At 44.7% G+C, this 17603-nt stretch overlaps 1 protein-coding gene across 8 annotated transcripts in view; it reads right to left on the reverse strand.

Moving 5' to 3' along the window:
- Positions 1-17603, reverse strand: part of FEM1B (fem-1 homolog B) — a 120278-nt gene that overhangs the window by 70871 nt on the left and 31804 nt on the right. For 5 of the 8 annotated variants that reach the window (XM_039492649.1, XM_039492645.1, XM_039492646.1 and 2 more), the window contains one exon: positions 2288-4172. The exons of 1 other annotated variant lie outside the window; for it this stretch is intronic. In XM_039492649.1, the coding sequence (XP_039348583.1) occupies positions 2537-4172 (1636 nt within the window). In that variant the 3' untranslated portion in view covers positions 2288-2536. Of the gene's footprint in view, positions 1-2287; positions 4173-9845; positions 10835-15961; positions 16098-17603 lie in introns of those variants that run through there. 2 more of the 8 variants (XM_039492644.1, XR_005585709.1) reach the window with 2 other exon arrangements.

The raw sequence follows: 17603 nt of genomic DNA on the forward strand, positions 1-17603 counted from the left end.
TTTCACAAGAATACATCATGTAGATTATTTTACATGTCAAAAATCACATCCTGAGGAAAATAGTGCAAGGATGTGCTGTCTTAATTAACAGTACACAAATTGTAACCAGTGCCTTTCGAGCAATTCATAAAGCAGTCAGCTGTTATCTACTGCCTAGCTATTTTGCCAGCAGCATGTCACACGCACACACGCTACTAATATAGAACCAGTGTTCAGTCCTTTCTTCCCTAGTCAACTGGGTTTCAAGAACTCTTTAGTTTTACATTAATTATACACATTATAAATGTGTACTGAGGTGCAACAGTGTCCAAATAACTTATTTGATGTAGGTGGCACATTATAGCAAGAGACGGAGTTTTTTCCCAACATATACACAGATTCATCTATCTGCTTATTTTAGTTGGTGTTAAAATATATCAGCCACCACTAACGTTACCACCATAATATATAGCTTCTGGTATTTGTTCTTCATGTTCTCCAGCAAGGAAGGTCTTGAGGCTTTAGCTACAATGGACGTGATCCTGCAAGGTGCTGAGAAGCCATTGGCTTCAGGGGGCTTGAGGACATTTGTCATCTTGTGGGATCAGACTCAAACATATGAGCTTTAAAAACTCTTTCTGGCACCAGTAAGTTAAAAGCCTTTGAGGGTATCTAACAGCCAGGCTAGAAATTTTCATAATAAAACCTTAGCAAAACAGAAATCTAAGATTATGTGAAACTTCAGATTGTTGGTACATTTCAGATGGGCAGAGGAAGACATGCAAAGTACAAAATTACAGGAACACTATTGTCTTCCTGCCTATTCTGTGAAAGGTTCTGTGGTGCTGCATTTGTTTTAAGGCCATGGGTGATTGAGTTTGGCTTTGTCATCTTTCCTGAAACGCTGAATTGCAACTATTGGTTTTTCACACTATAGTTGAAACTACATGAGATACAAATTACAAACACATTTCTCATTTGAGGATTTTGTTTTCACGCTCTGGCAGACTGAGAAGCTTGCAAGTTAAAGATGTAACAGTGCCAAAGCTTTTTCCTTTACAAGAGACACACAACAGTCTATATTTACAACACTATACAATCTGAGCAGCATTGTTCTGGGTGGCACTAGCCAAAAATTAGAATTACAAACTAATTTCACATTCAGTGTTTATTTATTTGTAATACAAATGGAAACGTGTGCTCAGATCTTGCCTGAAGTTCTACTCAGATTGTTTTAAAAAATACAGAACATTATTTCATTGTCTGACCATTAAAAAGCCCTATTTAAAATAACAAACAGAATTTTCAGGAGCCCGTCAAAACAAGTGACATTTTACTGCTGCAACTTCTGCCAAGGAGAAGTACCTTCTCAAGTAACAGCTATTATACAATCAGTTACTTCTCGTCATAAAAGAACATTTTAGTTATAGGATGATTTTTTTTAAAAAACCAACAATGTTACTGTAAGTTTTCATAATGAAAGGAATAAAAATCATGAAAAAATTTAAACTGAGTCAGGGAGACTAACTCCATGCTTATTGGAAACTTGGTTCTGATCATCATCACACTTAAAGGAAGACGTTTGGGCAAAGGGGATCCTTCGATGAAAGACTGCTCCATTAGGAAGACACAGCATTAGGAATTCTGGAGTGCAGTTTTAAAAACTGAGTCAAAATGTTGCATGTTAAGCACTAAAATGACAAAAAATTTAAAAGCTATTTGAAATGTGAGGGGACACGAACATACACACACACACCCCCTTATCCATTTTCTAGGTAGCCAGGCATGATATTTAGAAATGAGTGGCTTGCTGCGTGAAAAGAAATTGATTGATTTAGATTCATTTGGACAGATGTGCTAGTATAAATGAAGAACACGATTATTTAACTATTACTATATCAGCATATTCATACAGTTGAATTTAAACCTGTATTTCCTAATAGAGCGTCCCCATACTTCTACAGCTGTCGATAAGTGCTGCTTACATTTAAAAAAAAAAAGAACAGGAATAGTTTAAAATGTTACTGATCGCTTCAGTGTTAACTGAATGGCATAAAAAGATGGTAAGAAAGGAGAGCCATCTGTATATTGGGATTTATCACCAACTACAAGATACTTTCAAATTCTTTTTTTCCCTTCCTTGTCCCAAGAAGACTTTAAATCTACAAATTTGCTGCAGAGGTAATGTGGTGGCATGAGCTTTTTAACAGAAACATCTTTTTAAGGGGCTGTTTAAAGCATTCTCAGCTGTAACTCATGAATGCACGTGCATATTTGAAACAATATTTTGTGCTTGCTACATTTGGTGTTTGTTTTCATTTTGTTTTTGTTTTTTTAATCAAAAACGAGTGACCACCTTTTCAGACACCAGACTGTAGTTACATCCAAGCAATGTGGCTTTTTTTCCCCCAAGATCTGTTTGAGAACAGAGCCTGAAGACTGAATGCAAAGAAACAAAAACCCCAAAAGTGGAGAAAACTAATCTATGCACATGTTTTCTATCGTCTGTGATTTAAGTCTTCTCTGAGTAGCACCACCTTGAAAGATTTTATGTGGCCTAATGAAATTCTACAAATTCTTCCAGAGTTCTGGGGATCTGCTTTCGGTAGCTTATGTTATAGATCCGCACTGCGCGGGCAGCCAGGCACTTGAGGCTCAGCTTCATTTGAGTTTTAAGGAGTATTTCAGACACCCCAGTTGTACTTTTATCAAGAGGAGTTTTCTTCTGCTTATTTGTCATGTCTGTATGAGCACCAGCCTCCACCAGACTAATGATAATCGAATGCAAAGTCAAAAAATCACTGATGGGTCTGTTGTACTGAACAATGATGTGAAGTGCGCTGTTTCCTTCGCTGTCCACAGCATTCACTTCAGCACCACAGTCTAATAGGAGCTTGGTGACAAGTGCATTTGGAAAGCTGCAGACATCATTTGTGTGGAAGTCATCTACTGGTGTACTGGAGTTGACAGCATGATGCAGCAAACTAGACCCATCCCGAGTTCTGGGATCAAGATTAATCAAGTTATAAATCTGCTTGTTGAGTCGAGCCTGCTCTTCTTCACCGCACTGAGTCTTGGTTGAGATGCACACCAAATACAAGAAGGTAAAAATATTGCATTCGTAGTTGTCCATGGCTGTGTGGATGTCAGTGTCTTGGTTGCTTTTAATCCTGGACATTCCTTGTTCTATTTCCAAGACACTACACCTCAAAACACTTTCTATGTCCTTGGCTTTAACAGGCTCATTCAAGTGTATCATCTGAGAGAAGACTTGAGCAAACCTCAAGAGATCCTTATGGGTATTCCTATTACCTTTCTGCCTCAAATGCAAAGCATGAAGCCACAGTTTGATACACTGTTCAAACTCCATGTTATCTGCATAAACAGCCCCACGATAAATAATAGGATGCGAAACATCTATATTGTCCGAGCCCAAAATTCGTTCACGCACTATGAGGCCTTCCATGTGAAGGGCATCTCTGTCCTGCCTAATAGATTCTAATTCCTGAGGAGTTCTGCATTCAGTTCTGTTTCCATAAGCTTCGATTTGTGGAAGAACCTCTTTCTCAACGATGTTCTCACTGTCTCTATACCTCTCCAGCATTGCTAAATATAAATAGTGATAAGTCTTCATTATATCGTAATTTTCTCTGTCATTTGCAAACGATGCACCCAGAAGTTCCAAAGCTTCAATTCTACTTTTTCTGTCGCAGTCCGCATGAGCAAGAAGAAGTTCAACTACATCTGCCTTACAGCTCTCAGCAGCTACTTTTAATGGAGTCATTCCATGGCCATTCACCATCATTGCAGATTTCCATTTGACCAGCTCTCTAACAATCTCTAAATGGCCAGCTTCAGCTGCGAAGTGCAATGCTGTAGCACCACAGTGGGCCTTGGCATTGGGATCAGCATGCTGTTCTAGGAGATATCTCACCACATCCGTGTGCCCCTTGTAAGCTGCAATCATAAGGCAAGTGTTGTCATACTTGTTGGCAATACTGATGTTAGCATTATTTTCTACCAGATATTTCACGATGTCCAGTCTGCCATCAAAGCAGGCGGCCCGCAGCGGAGTTGAATTGGTCACAGTAGTGTGGTTCACATTGGCTCCATGACTAACTAGCAGTTTGACGACTTCAAAGTGTCCGGCTCCTGCTGCACACCAGAGAGCTGTGGCTCCATCAATGACATAACTACAAATGTAAAGACAAAAACCAGGCAGTTAAACTGCTGCACTTTGTAAGAGATCAGAGTAGTCTGCAAGAAGCATGTTACCAATATTCCAAGTTTATATTCGACACAGGCAGATATTTTAGAGCCATCCCATTTTATCCTTGGAGATATTTATCAGCAGAGCCAAGACAAAATAAGGCAATCAGCAAGTACACAGATGTCCAGAAGAAAAAAAAGTTAGAGATTGAGATTTTCAAAGCAGTGCCAGGGATTTAGCCACATGACTCCACTAATATTAATAGAATCGCCTAGAGACATTCAGTAAAGGAAGGTGAACCTACAGATCTATAGAATTACATAAGGAGAATAAAATTCAGAGTTAAAAAGATAAAGTCTAATGTTTTCTCCACTTCACTAGGCCACTGGAATGGCACTGGAATGTGGAAACAAGAGCTGTTTATATCGCAACAATATGGATGGAAACAGTATCTCAGACTTCACTGGGAAACCAAACCATTGCAAAAGGACAAAACCATCTTTCATTTCAGTTTGTGGACCTGCTCAGGCGTTCTCCAGAGTTAAAACTGAATAATAAAACACCAGCGTGACTTAATAATTATGCTGCAAATGCACATAAGTAATTTTGTGAGAATAGTCACGTGTATTTGCATGCTCAAGTGCTCAGAAGACACCCAACAAGACAAGCTTCAGAATTTTGATCTAAAGACAGTTCCTAGGTCTAGATTCTGATATCCTTACTCAGCATGAGCCGTTCCTTACTCCCCAAACAGTCTCTCTGAAATCAGTCTCTCTGAAGATGTGAGGAAGGATTTCAAGCCCTGGCCCTATGACCAGAAGTGCTTTCTTGGTGCAGCAGGGGGACACATACACAAAACAAGAATTTGGGGAGTAAACAATTGGGTGTTACGAGCCAGTCTTCCTTAGTTTGCACCTTGGCAGAGACTAGAGGCACCATCGCAGACTCCCTAGCACAACTGTGGCAATCAGGCTCACAAGAGTGATAGACGATACAGGGAGCACAAACAGTGAATGCACAGCACACCTCCCATGCCCTAGCCTGAATATCCTCATGCAGGGGGGTATGAGAGGAAGTTTAAACAGGCGGTGCATCAAAATGACGTAGCCCTAAATCTGTGCCAGGAAGAAGTGAAAGGACCCAGCCATCCCATGAACACACAGTGATGTAGAGAAGAAGAGACTTCTCCATCCAACAGCAGAGTGGTGATAACAGCCCTTCCCAGGGTGGATACAAATCAATGTTGTTTTTGATAAAATGCTTTTTGAGGAAAAAAATTATCTAAAGATAGTTTTAATTAAGATACATTATAGCTCAAAGATATCTCATCATGGAATTATAAATTCTAATTCTGTAGTATGAGACAATATATTCATTTAATGTTTAAGAAAAGTTTTGTAAATGAGTTCCAATAGTTCATGGATTAGAGACCCAATTTTACATGGTTCCAGGGACTTCTGTATAGATCATTTAGATTAATCTTTCTATTTACCCAATGGGACTCAGTGCTCAGTCTAGAAGATACCATCAGAGATGCTTAGGCCTGGTCTACACTAGTGGGGGGGTGTCAATGTAAGATACGCAACTTCAGCTATGGGAATAACGTAGCTGAAGTCGACGTATCTTATTTTGACTTACCTCCCGTCCTCACGGCACGGGATCGCTCCCCATCAACTCCGCCCGACTCTCTCCTGATGGCATCGATATATCGCGTCTTGTCTAGACGCGATATATCGATCCCCAATAGATCGATCGCTACCCACCGATACGGTGGGTAGTCTGGACGTGCCCTTAGTATTGCAGTTCTCAAACTGTGGATTTGTGTCTCCAGAGATAACATGCTTGTTAACAGCAAAAATGTTTTAAATAAATAATATGTAGAGGTGAGAAATAACAGACCTCAACCCTATTGTCCCTCTTCAAATTTGGTTACACAGAGTCAATCCCTTACCTCTCTCTAAAAGTGCAAAGTTTCAAAAGTTCAATGAATAGAAGATTGTTGGGGGTGGAATAGATCTGGACAAGGAGAAGTCTGGAGATAAATGTGAGAAGGGAGGTCAGGGAGTAGAAACAAAAGTGAAACTCTTTGAGCCGCATATTCCAGAAGTCTTGAGGTCTTTCTGAGTGTAGCCTTCATTGATGTGAGATCTACCATACCATTCTGTCACTAGAAGGGAAAACCTATAATGGCAGCAGGCTGTAAAAGAAACCCAGTTTGGGTCTCATCTATCTCTGAGTTGTGAAGAATATGATAAAGGTTATAACAATCAACAAGAATGCACTTTTATGTAGAAAACCATGATTAAATTTAGTCTTCCTGACTAGTGATTTAAATCAACTTGATTTAAATCAAATCCACCCTGGCCCTTCCTAGCATTGACTGGGATCAATGCTAGGAAGTCCCTCCTCCATCTCAGAAACAGGAGAGACCCCCATACACATACACCTCCACTCTACTCATTCTCGAGGAATTTTTCTTTGGAAAGAATGATCAAAAATAAGCATTCTTGGGTTCAGCCTCTCTCCCTCAGTACGAGAGAGAGGAATTGCTCTTAGCTCCTCTCCTGAGCTGGTGGAGAGGCATAGATATAGTAACTACAGGCTATCAATTGACAGCCAGATGAAAGTCAGCAGCGGGTACCCATTATGTTCTCTCTCTCTCTCTCTTTCTGTATCTGAAGCAAGCTCTTTCTTTTCATACAGGCAGCATAAAGAAAGCAAATCTGTGAAGCTTGAGTTTGCTTTTAGGGCAACTTTAGCTTTATGGATATGGTTGGGCAGGAGATTTCAGCTTTTTTTTTTATGAACCATTTATGGGTGCATACATGTTGGAACACATTAGAACAGTTTCTCAAACTGGGGTTGCCACTTGTGTAGGGAAAGCCCCTGGCGGGCCGGGCTGGTTTGTTTACCTGCCGCATCCGCAGGTCCAGCCGATCATGCCCAGCAGCCCCTATTGGCCTGGAGCGGCGAACCACAGCCAGTGGGAGCCGCGATCAGCGGGACCTGTGGACAGGGCAGGTAAACAAACCGGCCCGGCCCACCAGAGGCTTTCCCTACACAAGCGGTGACCCCAGTTTGAGAAACACTGTGTTAGAATAGCATTGCAACAAGAAGTTTTAAGAACAAGGGCAGTAACAGAGGTGAAGAAAGGAAGGTCCACTCAAGAACACAGAAACAAGACATTCTAGAGAGGTAACCTTGGTTGATTATAAGTGTTATTCATAATCTAGTAAAATTTCACTGTATAGTATTCATTCCATGCTAAACTAAAATACTTACATCAGTGCAATGGTTCTAAAAAGCTGAGGGACTAAGACTCATTTAGAGAAGCCTCAGGCAATAGCTCTGTCCACACTACACAAAATAAATCCATTTACAAATATGATTTAACACACAGCTAAAACTGCATAAACATGTTTAAATAATCCTCTTTAACAAGGTATCAGAGCAACCACAATGCTCTTCTGATGAGCTTTGAAACCCATAGTATCAGAGTAGCCATGCATGCATCCGACGAAGTGGGTATTTACCCACGAAAGCTCACGCTCCAATACGTCGGTTAGTCTATAAGGTGCCACAGGACTCTTTGCTGCTTTTTGAAACCCATAGACTCTTGGGTCAGTTAAGGTAGTTTTCTACAAACCAGGCAGTTTAGCAGCCAAGAATTTTAGCTTACTTTTGAGAAAAGTTTCTTCTGCACCTTCAGTCTGTATGCACTTAGCTTGCTAGTGTGCTGATGTAAAGTCCACAACTATCCCAGTCTAAGTCATAAGATTACTCTGTATTCCCAACTAAGGAAGAGTAAAATGGCTGGCAAGATGCAGGAACTGAGTTTGTGGAAACTACAGCTCCTTATACAACCTTGTCCAGAATGCTCCATAGCTCAAGACTAAACGCTTGTGGCCCCAGCAATCAGAGCTAAAGTAACCTTTAAAAAAATAATTACCATTCAGTAAAATATGAATGTCCAAATTAGAAATAAAACTTCATTAAAATGTAGATATCAATACAGCCATAAAAACCATCTCCCATGCCTTTAAACAGCTAGAGTAAGCAAGAGAGGGGAATTTGCGCTCTCACTGGAGGTTTTCAAAGCACTTTTAAAACATTTAAGCCTCACAAAATCCTTGTATGCTACATATACAACCAAAAGGGTCCTTTTTCTGATAACTAATTACTGTACATTTGGGCTGAGAAGGGCCCTATGGCATATTACAAATGCAGCTATAGCATCTCATGCTGTGATCCTGTCATAAATCTCAAAAGCTAAGCACCAATTGGTAGCTGACTGTGAGATCCAGCTGTGCAGGAAGTGATGGTGGTGATTCAATATAGGCCGTTCTCTTTCCCGTGACTCTGAAATGAACTGGTCCCACAGCTTTTGTCAGAGGGTGCTGAGCTGCTGGGGACATGTCTTGCAAGAGAAGGAAAACTGATCTTGTGACCAGAATGATCCCATAGCACATCTTCCAAGAACAAAATTATTATCCGCAGTGTCCTGGCTAAATCCCAGCTCTGGTAATTACATTCTCTCTCCCAAAACTCCCCATGCAGTTTGAGTTGAATAGTGTACTTTTCTCCCCTTCCTGTCCTAAACTGTTGTGTGCCGTTGAGCACCTCCTTCAAAGAATTCTGCATTTTAGTGTTGGAGGAAGTGATGTCTCCTGTATGGTTTATATAATACAGTAGTTGGTTTTGGGATAAAAGGTTTTGGGATAAAATGTACTATACAAAAAAGTAATACCATTTGTGGAGTAATTTAGAGAGGAATCCCTGTCTACCTTATCTAGAACCAGAGGCATTATAAATTATATCTAGAGCAGCTAAAAAGGAGGGTGGCTACATACAAACAGAGCATTCATGTGGCTCACACCTTCCCTTTCCATGCGACCCATGGTAGCAGTGAGGTCATAGAATAATACATTCTAGTACATCCTGAAAAAAGGCCACTTGCCCAAGGCAAAGGCGAAGCCTTCCCTGGGGAGCTGAGGTGTGGGAGTTGTGGCTAGCCCCATTAGATTCTGTATAAGGTAAGATTTTTTTAAACAACAACAACAAAATACATGTTTTTCCCATGTAGTTGGGAAGATAGCCTTGCAAATGTGAACTGAGGGAGTTATGACTCCCTGAGTCTACACACAACTCCTGTAGCACTGCTACTGCTCATAGCTTTCCCAGTAGAGTGCGGGTGAGAATGGGGGGAACCTTAGTTAGTTTAACAGCTACTATTCCGACTCTGGTAGGAAAGTGCTGTGTGTTCCCCATAATCACACAGAGAGGGTATGTCTACACTAGGAACATTGCAGTGGTATAGCTGCATCACTTGTAGCGTAGATGCCTATTACAATGACGGAAAGGGTTCTTCCGTTGCTGCAGTAAATCGATCTGTCTGGGAGGCGGTAGCTAGGTCGACAGAATTCTTCTTTCTGCAATGGGCATTAGAACAACTTAATCACAGTGCACAGGACGTGAACATTTTCCCAGGCCTCAGTGATGTAGGTAAGACAATCTAACTTTGTAGTGTAGACCAGCCCAGGGTCTGGTTAGCAAGATCTTTCAGCATCTGTTTCTGAGACAGCTCAATTTTCATCCTGGCTTTGCGATTCCCCTTTGAAAGAGGTAGGGGTAAGAGACAGCAGCACTGTGTACGTACCCATCGAAGCGGACCGTGCCAGTCTGATGGGTCTGCACCCGGTAATGTTCTAGCAGCAAGCGCACCACCTTGGTGTGACCGTTACGGGCGGCGATGATCAGGGGCGTGGAGCGCTGACCACCCTGCTGGCTGACATAGCTCAGCAAGTACCTGATGTCATTCTCGGAGCGGTTGAGCAGCAGGGCAGCCAGGGTCAGCACTCTCCCTTCACTGGCCGCCTTGTACACGTAGCCGGCCAGACCTTCCATGGCCTTCTCCTCCTCCCAACTTCTCCTCCTGCTGCCACCGCCACCTTCAGGCCGGCCAGCTGCCGCTGGTGCCAAGGCCAGGGTAGTCTCTTCCTCCTCCGTCCTGAATCGGTCCACGGCGGGGGGCACATGCGGGCAGGCCCTGACCAGAGCCCAGCTGGCCCCCTCGGGGTCAGCAACAGCGCAGGGTGACCCGAGTCTCCACCACTACCCACAGCCCCAAGGGCGCCCTGTCAGTGCCACATTCTCCAGCCCCTCCCAGTGCCACGTGCCATGGCAGGTGGGCAGCCGAGGGCAGCCACCACTCTGGGGCTCAGTGCCCACTACCCCCCCCGACAGGGCCACAGGGCTGGGGGGCAGGGAGCCCCCCCAGGAAAGCTCCCCAGGGAGGTCCTGGTGGGGGAGGGACCCAGGAGGGGACGAGGGGGCGGGAACCCCCCCCCCCTTCGCTACAGGCCCCCAGAGAAGGACTGGGGGAGGCAGGGACCCAGGAAGGGCGGGGGGTCCGACACGCCCCCTTACTACGGGTGCCCGGAGGGGCCTTGGTGGGGGGCAGGGACCAAGGAGAAAGCAGAGGCGCGGGCGCCCCTGCCTCACTACGGGTACCCGGAAGGAGCGTGGAGGGAGGACAGGGACTCTGAGAGCGCGAGTTCCCAGGAGTGACAGGGTCGAGCCCCACCCTCCCAGCTACGGGTCCCCGCAGCCGCGGCTCCCTCAGGGTGGCCTGTGCCGCTCCCCTCCCCCGCCCGCGCGCGCGCCTTCTAGGCCGCTGAGATTCCGGAAGCAAAAGCGGAAGTGGCCGAGTCCCCCGTGGAATCCATCCCGGCCGGGAAACCACGACCCGAACAGAACCGTTCCGGGGTTGGCGGGGCCCGCGGCAGGACCTGGGGGTGGCGGACGGTGCCAGGGACTGGCCCTGCTCGGAGGGAGCCGGGCTGGGTCCCTCCATTCGGCCCCTTCCAGCAGCCCTGCCCCCTACGCAGGACAGGGCCATGGCACCCAACGGTGGGGTCCCCGGCCGGGCTGTGCCATGGCGGGGGGGGGCTTCCCCAAAGCTGGTTCGTGGGTCTCCAGCCGCCCCAGGTCCTACCTCAGCCCCTCCTGCTGGGGCACTTGCCTGGCGTCCCCCACCCCTCCACACACACCCAGGTCTGATCTGGCTGCAGCCATCGAGGACCTTTAGGTGCCCGCCCCCCTCCTGCAGGTAGCTGAGGGCAACCAGCCAAACAGGGAATCAAAATAAATCCCCCTCCCTCCAACTATTGGGGAAAAATGGCAACACTGCTAGCACCCCACTCAAATGTAAAAGTAATTGGGGAACAACCCTGGTTTGGTGAGGGGGAAGTTTTAGGCTTCTTAATAAATCATAAAAAGGCACAAGCTTAATTTTTAATTCTTGTGCGAGGCACTTTACGGTGCTGTTAGGGATAAGGAATGCAACAATGCCCACCAGCATTATGAGGTCCCTGCTTCTTGGTTACCATCTGTTGTGGAGTTTTCTTTCTTTTGTTCTATGCTATTTGCCATGTGTCACTGCCTGGACCATGTGCTGCATGTGAAAAGGGCTTCTCCGGTGAGTGAAATGCAGAACTAAACAATCAGCATTAATAATAAAAGGAGAATTGTGTTTTTTGAAAAAACTGTCACATATACTAATTTTATATATACACTAATGTTACCAATAATGAAAGCAGATAATTTTTAGCCTGATAGCTACACAAAGCAAAGTAAAGGTCCAAACAAAGGAGATTGGGTGTGGTGATGTTCTATAACAAGGTTGAACAGCAAGTACAATATTCCTGAGATACAGAACCGCACTGGCTATGTTTGGGGGTGGTTTATTATTAATTATCTATATTGCAGTAGTATGTAGAGGTTCCAACCAAGATGGGGGCCCAGTGTGGTGGGCACACTGGAAACACAATAGGGCCCAATCTTGCAAACTCTTATGAACATGCTTAATTTTACTACCACGAGTAGTCCCACTGAAATCAATGGGCTACACAGAGTAGTAAAGTAAAGCCCATGCATGTGTGCAGGACCAGGGCCCTAGAGAGAAACACTAATCCGTAGATTTACAGTAAAGCTAGACAAGACAAATAGAGTAGGAGGGAGACTAGAGGTGAAATGACTTGCCAAGGTAAACAAACCAGCCTGGCCTGCCAGGGGCTTTCCCTACACAAGTGGTGACCCCAGTTTGAAAAACACTGTTCTAACGTGTTCCAACATGTATGCACCCATAAATGCATAGAGGGCTCTTTACTGTAGCTGACAAAGACATATGATTAGGGTGACCAGATGTCCCATTTTTAAAGGGACAGTCCTGGGTTTTGGGACTTTTTCTTATATAGGCGCCTATTACCCACCCACCGTCCTGTTTTTCCACAGTTGCTATCTGGTAACCCTACATATGGTCCAATGGCTGGAAGCTAAAGCTAGAAAAATTCAGGCTTGAGATAACATGAAAACTTCTGTGTTTCTGTGTTCTTGAGTGGACCTTCCTTTCTTCACCTCTGTTACCGCCCTTGTTTTTTAAATTTCTTGTTGCAATGCTATTCTAACACAGTGTTTCTCAAACTGGGGTCGCCGCTTGTGTAGGGAAAGCCCCTGGTGGGCCAGGCCGGTTTGTTTACCTGCCTTGTCTACAGGTCCGGCCGATCGCGGCTCCCACTGGCTGCGGTTTGCTGCTCCAGGCCAATGGGGGCTGCTGGAGCCGTGATAGGCCGGACCTGTGGACAGAGCAGGTGAACATGTCCTATAAGGCAAGAACTCGAACTCACTCTTCCTGCTTGTTGTGTAAAAAACAGAATTTTCCAATGATCTTTATGAAATTCTGCCCAGACGAGCCTTGGATTTTCCCAGTCTCAACTTGTACCTCTGTTCAAGGGCATAATTCAACTCCCATTAGTATCAGTGGGAATTTTGTCACTGACTTCAATAGGACTGAGACCCAAGTGTCTATAGGTGTAATTCTGCTCTCTATCACTCCTGCTCCTCCTCCATTAGCAGCTTCACTAAGGTTGCATCAGTTCAACTGGGGGGAAATGTAGCCCCATCTGTTTACTTGTTTCTCCCTTTTGTCTACCGTACTCCCCTTCTCCGGAAGCTTTTAACGGATATGTCTCGTTGTGACCAGTTATTTGTTATAACTACCTGACACTGTAAGTAAAGTGATCTACTAATTGTACTGAGGTCTGCTACATGCCATTGTTTTAAGGTGGATACAGTAACAGCAACATTAATAGTTAATTTAAAATAATGCAACTAGACCCGCTGCTTTCTGTGGAAACTTTGCTACAAGCTAGTCCATCTATTATGTATGGGAGCAATGGCCTAATTCTGCCAAAGGCAACTGCCAAAATAGGTACTGAAGATACAACAGCAAAGTGACACAGTACATAGTGTTAAGTTGTTGGGTCACCCAGGATCAGCTTTAACAGGCACATAAACACAGAAGCTACAATACAATAATACTGGCTCATGTTACGGTCGTAAATTGAAACCTGTTGTCTCCACTATCTCAAGAATTCCCCTTGTTTTGGATCTCTGGACTTTTTAGGGTTAAACGTCCCAGGAGAAGGAAATGCTAAGTCACAAGCATAATCAGTCCTAAAGATCCCAGTTAAGGGGTGATCCTGCGAGATGCTGAGGCCTCGCTACTCATTGATTTTAATGCATGCTGTGGGCGTTCAGCACTTGTGTTAGACAACAGAAGGGTGGCATCAGGTAATCGAGGGATACATTTCAGTGCATCAGACCACGCGGGTCATTGTATAGGCATGTCCCCTAAATAACAATACTTTTATATTCCCCCAAAGGTCTGAAAGCACTTTACAAAGGAAAGTAAGTCTCACTACCCACATTCAACAGCTTCAGTCCTGAGGCAGAAGGTCCAGTTCACCATTGCCCTGCTCCCTGTGTCATCGTTAACACCAGTGAGAGTGAGTAACACGCTGCCGGTCTGATCTGGGAGCATTTTACACTGGTGTAGGTGACTCCACAAAGTGCAGGGCAACAATGAATTCACCCAGAATGAATAAGGGTTTTTAAAGCTATTTAGGTGCCTGAAGATGCAGTTAGGTCCCTAATGGGGGTTTTGAACACAGCACCTAACTCCTCCAGTAGCCTAAGCACTTTTAAAAATGCCTCTGGATGCCTCGTTGTCTCTTTCACCACCTAGGTAGCGTTAAACATCTGGCCCCAAGTGACTTGGCCTTGGCTACAGCAGGTCAGTGGCTGAGCTAGGAAGAGAATCCATCTCCCCTGACTTCTAGTCAAATGCCCCCTCCACTGAACTACTCCATTGCCGTCTATGACTGATAAGAGGGTCTCCTCCCCCTTACCATAGACTGAATCACGAACAACATGTGGGGGAAATATGTGAAATGGGGACAGTGGAAAAAACTCAGCGTGAGGATTCAAAGACCTTGTATGTGCTCTCAGCCTTGTCCCTCTTTAATCTCTTGCATTTCCATAGAGTCTTACTCCAGAGGCTCTCAGAGTGCTTCAGGGTTCACTGAGGTCTTGTGAGAAAGTGAAGTATTAATAATCTTGTTCCATATGTAACACCAGCAGATCCCGGTCATCGGTGGGTGGAATCAAACCTGAGACTTCTGGAGCTAAATGCATGAGCCTCTACTGCATGAGCTAAAAGCCACATGGCCCTTAGTGAAGGCTGTAGAGCAGACTCATTAATTTCTACGTGGTCTTGGTGCCATTAGAGGGGACAGAACACCACACCCAAGAGGTGTGTGGGTTACACATAGATTATGAAAATGAAGCACACAGAACTTGCCCATGGTCACACTGAGTCTGTGTCAGGAAAAGATCCCAGATCTCCTGACTCCCAGTCCGGTGACTTATTTTAATTAAGGGCTGTGTTTGAAATAATAATTAAAAATATGATAAACTGCTCATTTGTGAAAATCCCTATTTCTCATGCCATTTTCATAGCTGAAAATCATTTTCCATCTTTGGATCTGACATAAAAAGAGATGAGGGCATATTGCATGAACAATTAGTGGTTGGTCCAAAAGGCAATTAAAGGGTTAAAAGATTGGGGGTGGAGGGTCCTATTTTAAAAATAGCAAAGATTATCTGACAGTACTTTGAAGAGGGTATGTGAATAAAATAAGCTGCCCAGATTTGCTGCCTGGAATATGGGGACAGCGCGCTGAGGGGGCAGGACATGAACTCAGAGGATTTGCAATGATTTACCTTCTGCTCCGATAAGCCGAGATCACAGCTTCTCGCCTAAAACATTATTGCGGATCCCGAGTCTGTCTGTTCCTCTAAGGGCCCAGTCCTGCCATGAGCTCCATGTGGATGTGTCTGTGTGATGCTCATTACAGGCCCAAGGACCTAGTGAGCATGGCCAGTTACTGAGATCCCAGACCTCAAGAGGTGCTGATGATAAGAGATTACACAAAGCTAGCTGATATACACAGCAAATTCATAGCACACGTGTTGTGGTTTGCTCCTTGGAAGGCCCAGTGTTTCTCACCCCTCCCCTCCACATGTTCCTCAGCCTCAATCTTGATATCAGGCTCACCCGATGCGGGGGGCAAGGTTAATTCCCTCTGGAGCCTTCGCACCCCCCTTGAATCAGCCATTCGAGGCACTACCGCTGCCAAATCAGCACAAGAATTCCTGCTGAGCTGATTTCTCAGCGCTCACCCTCCCGCCTGACCTGGGGGCTTTAGCCGATGTATAAGGTAAATATCTCCGTGCATGCCAACTGCTGGTAAAGTAATTACAGCCACAGAAGTAACACACTGTTTGTTTTCAGACAGAGTTTTTTTAAGGCCTTTGTGTTTGGCTGGTGAATTGCTTTTGGAATAAGCTCCTTTAGCCACAGCATTCATTCACTCTTACAATTCCCAGTGAACATAATCCTGATTGACTCCCACTACAGCGTGTTCTCAGTTGACTTTGTCCTCTGGCCTTATGTTATTTCTTCCTGAAAATCTACTCTCTGCAGCTTTGTTGGCACCTGCAAAGGGCTCTGTGGCACAAGCAATAAAGCAAACTGAGTGAACGCTTCACTTCCTAGCCAGTCACACTCCGCTCCAATGGGGCCACCTCTCCCCTCCCCATTCACGTACAGCGCTCATTAATGGCCATGCGATACGCACACCCTAGCAGTCCAGTGACCTGATGATGACTACAGCTGATTCAAGTTTAAGGCTGGAGTTGTGTTGCTGATCGTTGCTGCCTTTTATGGGGTGGGTCCCTCCAGGGCACCATCAGTTGTACACAGGGACTACTCAGCAGTAGCGCTCACATTATGAAGCAAAGCAAGCTTGAAAAATTTAATTCCGTCTTAAGACCATAAGAACAGCCCCACTGGGTCAGACCAATGGGCCACTTAGTCAAGTATCCTGTCTCTGACAGTGGCCAATGCCAGATGCTTCTGGCAGTTGGCGGTTTAGAGACACCTGGAGCATGGAGCTGCATCCCTGACCATCTTGGCTAATAGCCATTGATGGACCTACCCTCCGGGAACTTATCTAATTCTGTTTTGAACCCTGTTATAGTCTTGGCCTTCACAACATCCCCTGGCAAGGAGTTTCACAAGTTGACTGTGCGTTGTGTGAAGAAGTATTTCCTTCTGTTTGTTTTAAACCCGCTGGCTATTAATTTCATCAGGTGACCCCTGGTTCTGGTGTTATGTGAAAGGATAAACAACACGTCCCTATTCACTTTCTCCACACCATGCATGATTTTATAGACCTCTGTGCTATCCCCACCCTTAGTTGTCTCTTTTCTAAGCTGAGCAGTCCTAGTCTTTTTAATCTCTCCTCACATGGAAGCTGTTCCACCCCCTAATCATTTTTGTTGCCCTTCTCTGCACTTTTTTCAGTTCTAAACTTGTTCAAGCAATCTACATGGACTGTTGATTAGAGGCCACCCTTCAGTGGTTTAGAAGCTAGTATTAGCTAGTTTCAAAGCACTTTACAAACGTTAAGTAATCCTTATGACTCCCCTTAGGGATAGTTAGGTATAATTCCCATTTTATCGGCACACAGGCTGGGACTATGCTAGCGCTTTTATCTCTAAAATTGTCCAATTGTCAACACTGGTATAGCTACATCCCAATAGCAACAGTGGGAGTTGTAGCATAGACAGGGCTATATGGCTTATGCACTGCGATCATCTAACTCAGCTCACAGAAGCACTATACAACTTGGCAGGAGAAACAGTGGGAAATTGTTGGGAAAAGCCCTAGTGTAGACAGAACCATAGAGAGATCACTGGATGTGCTCAAGATCAATGCTGGGATCAGAAGACAAGAAGTTCCTTGTTCCCAGATCACATTACTTAGCCCTGCATTCTGCATGTGCCTCCACCTTTGTGTTTCTAATTGAGCTTGTTTGTTCGTTTTCCTCTGATGTGTTAGATAATAACAGCCCACTGCTGAAAGCAGTTGACAAGACTAGATGGATCAGTGACGTGTTGTGACATGGGAACACTTCTGTTTATTTACTACATGACAATTTCTTTGGCACAT

Source organism: Mauremys reevesii, linkage group 10, assembly GCF_016161935.1.
Source record: "Mauremys reevesii isolate NIE-2019 linkage group 10, ASM1616193v1, whole genome shotgun sequence".
NCBI lineage: Eukaryota > Metazoa > Chordata > Testudines > Geoemydidae > Mauremys > Mauremys reevesii.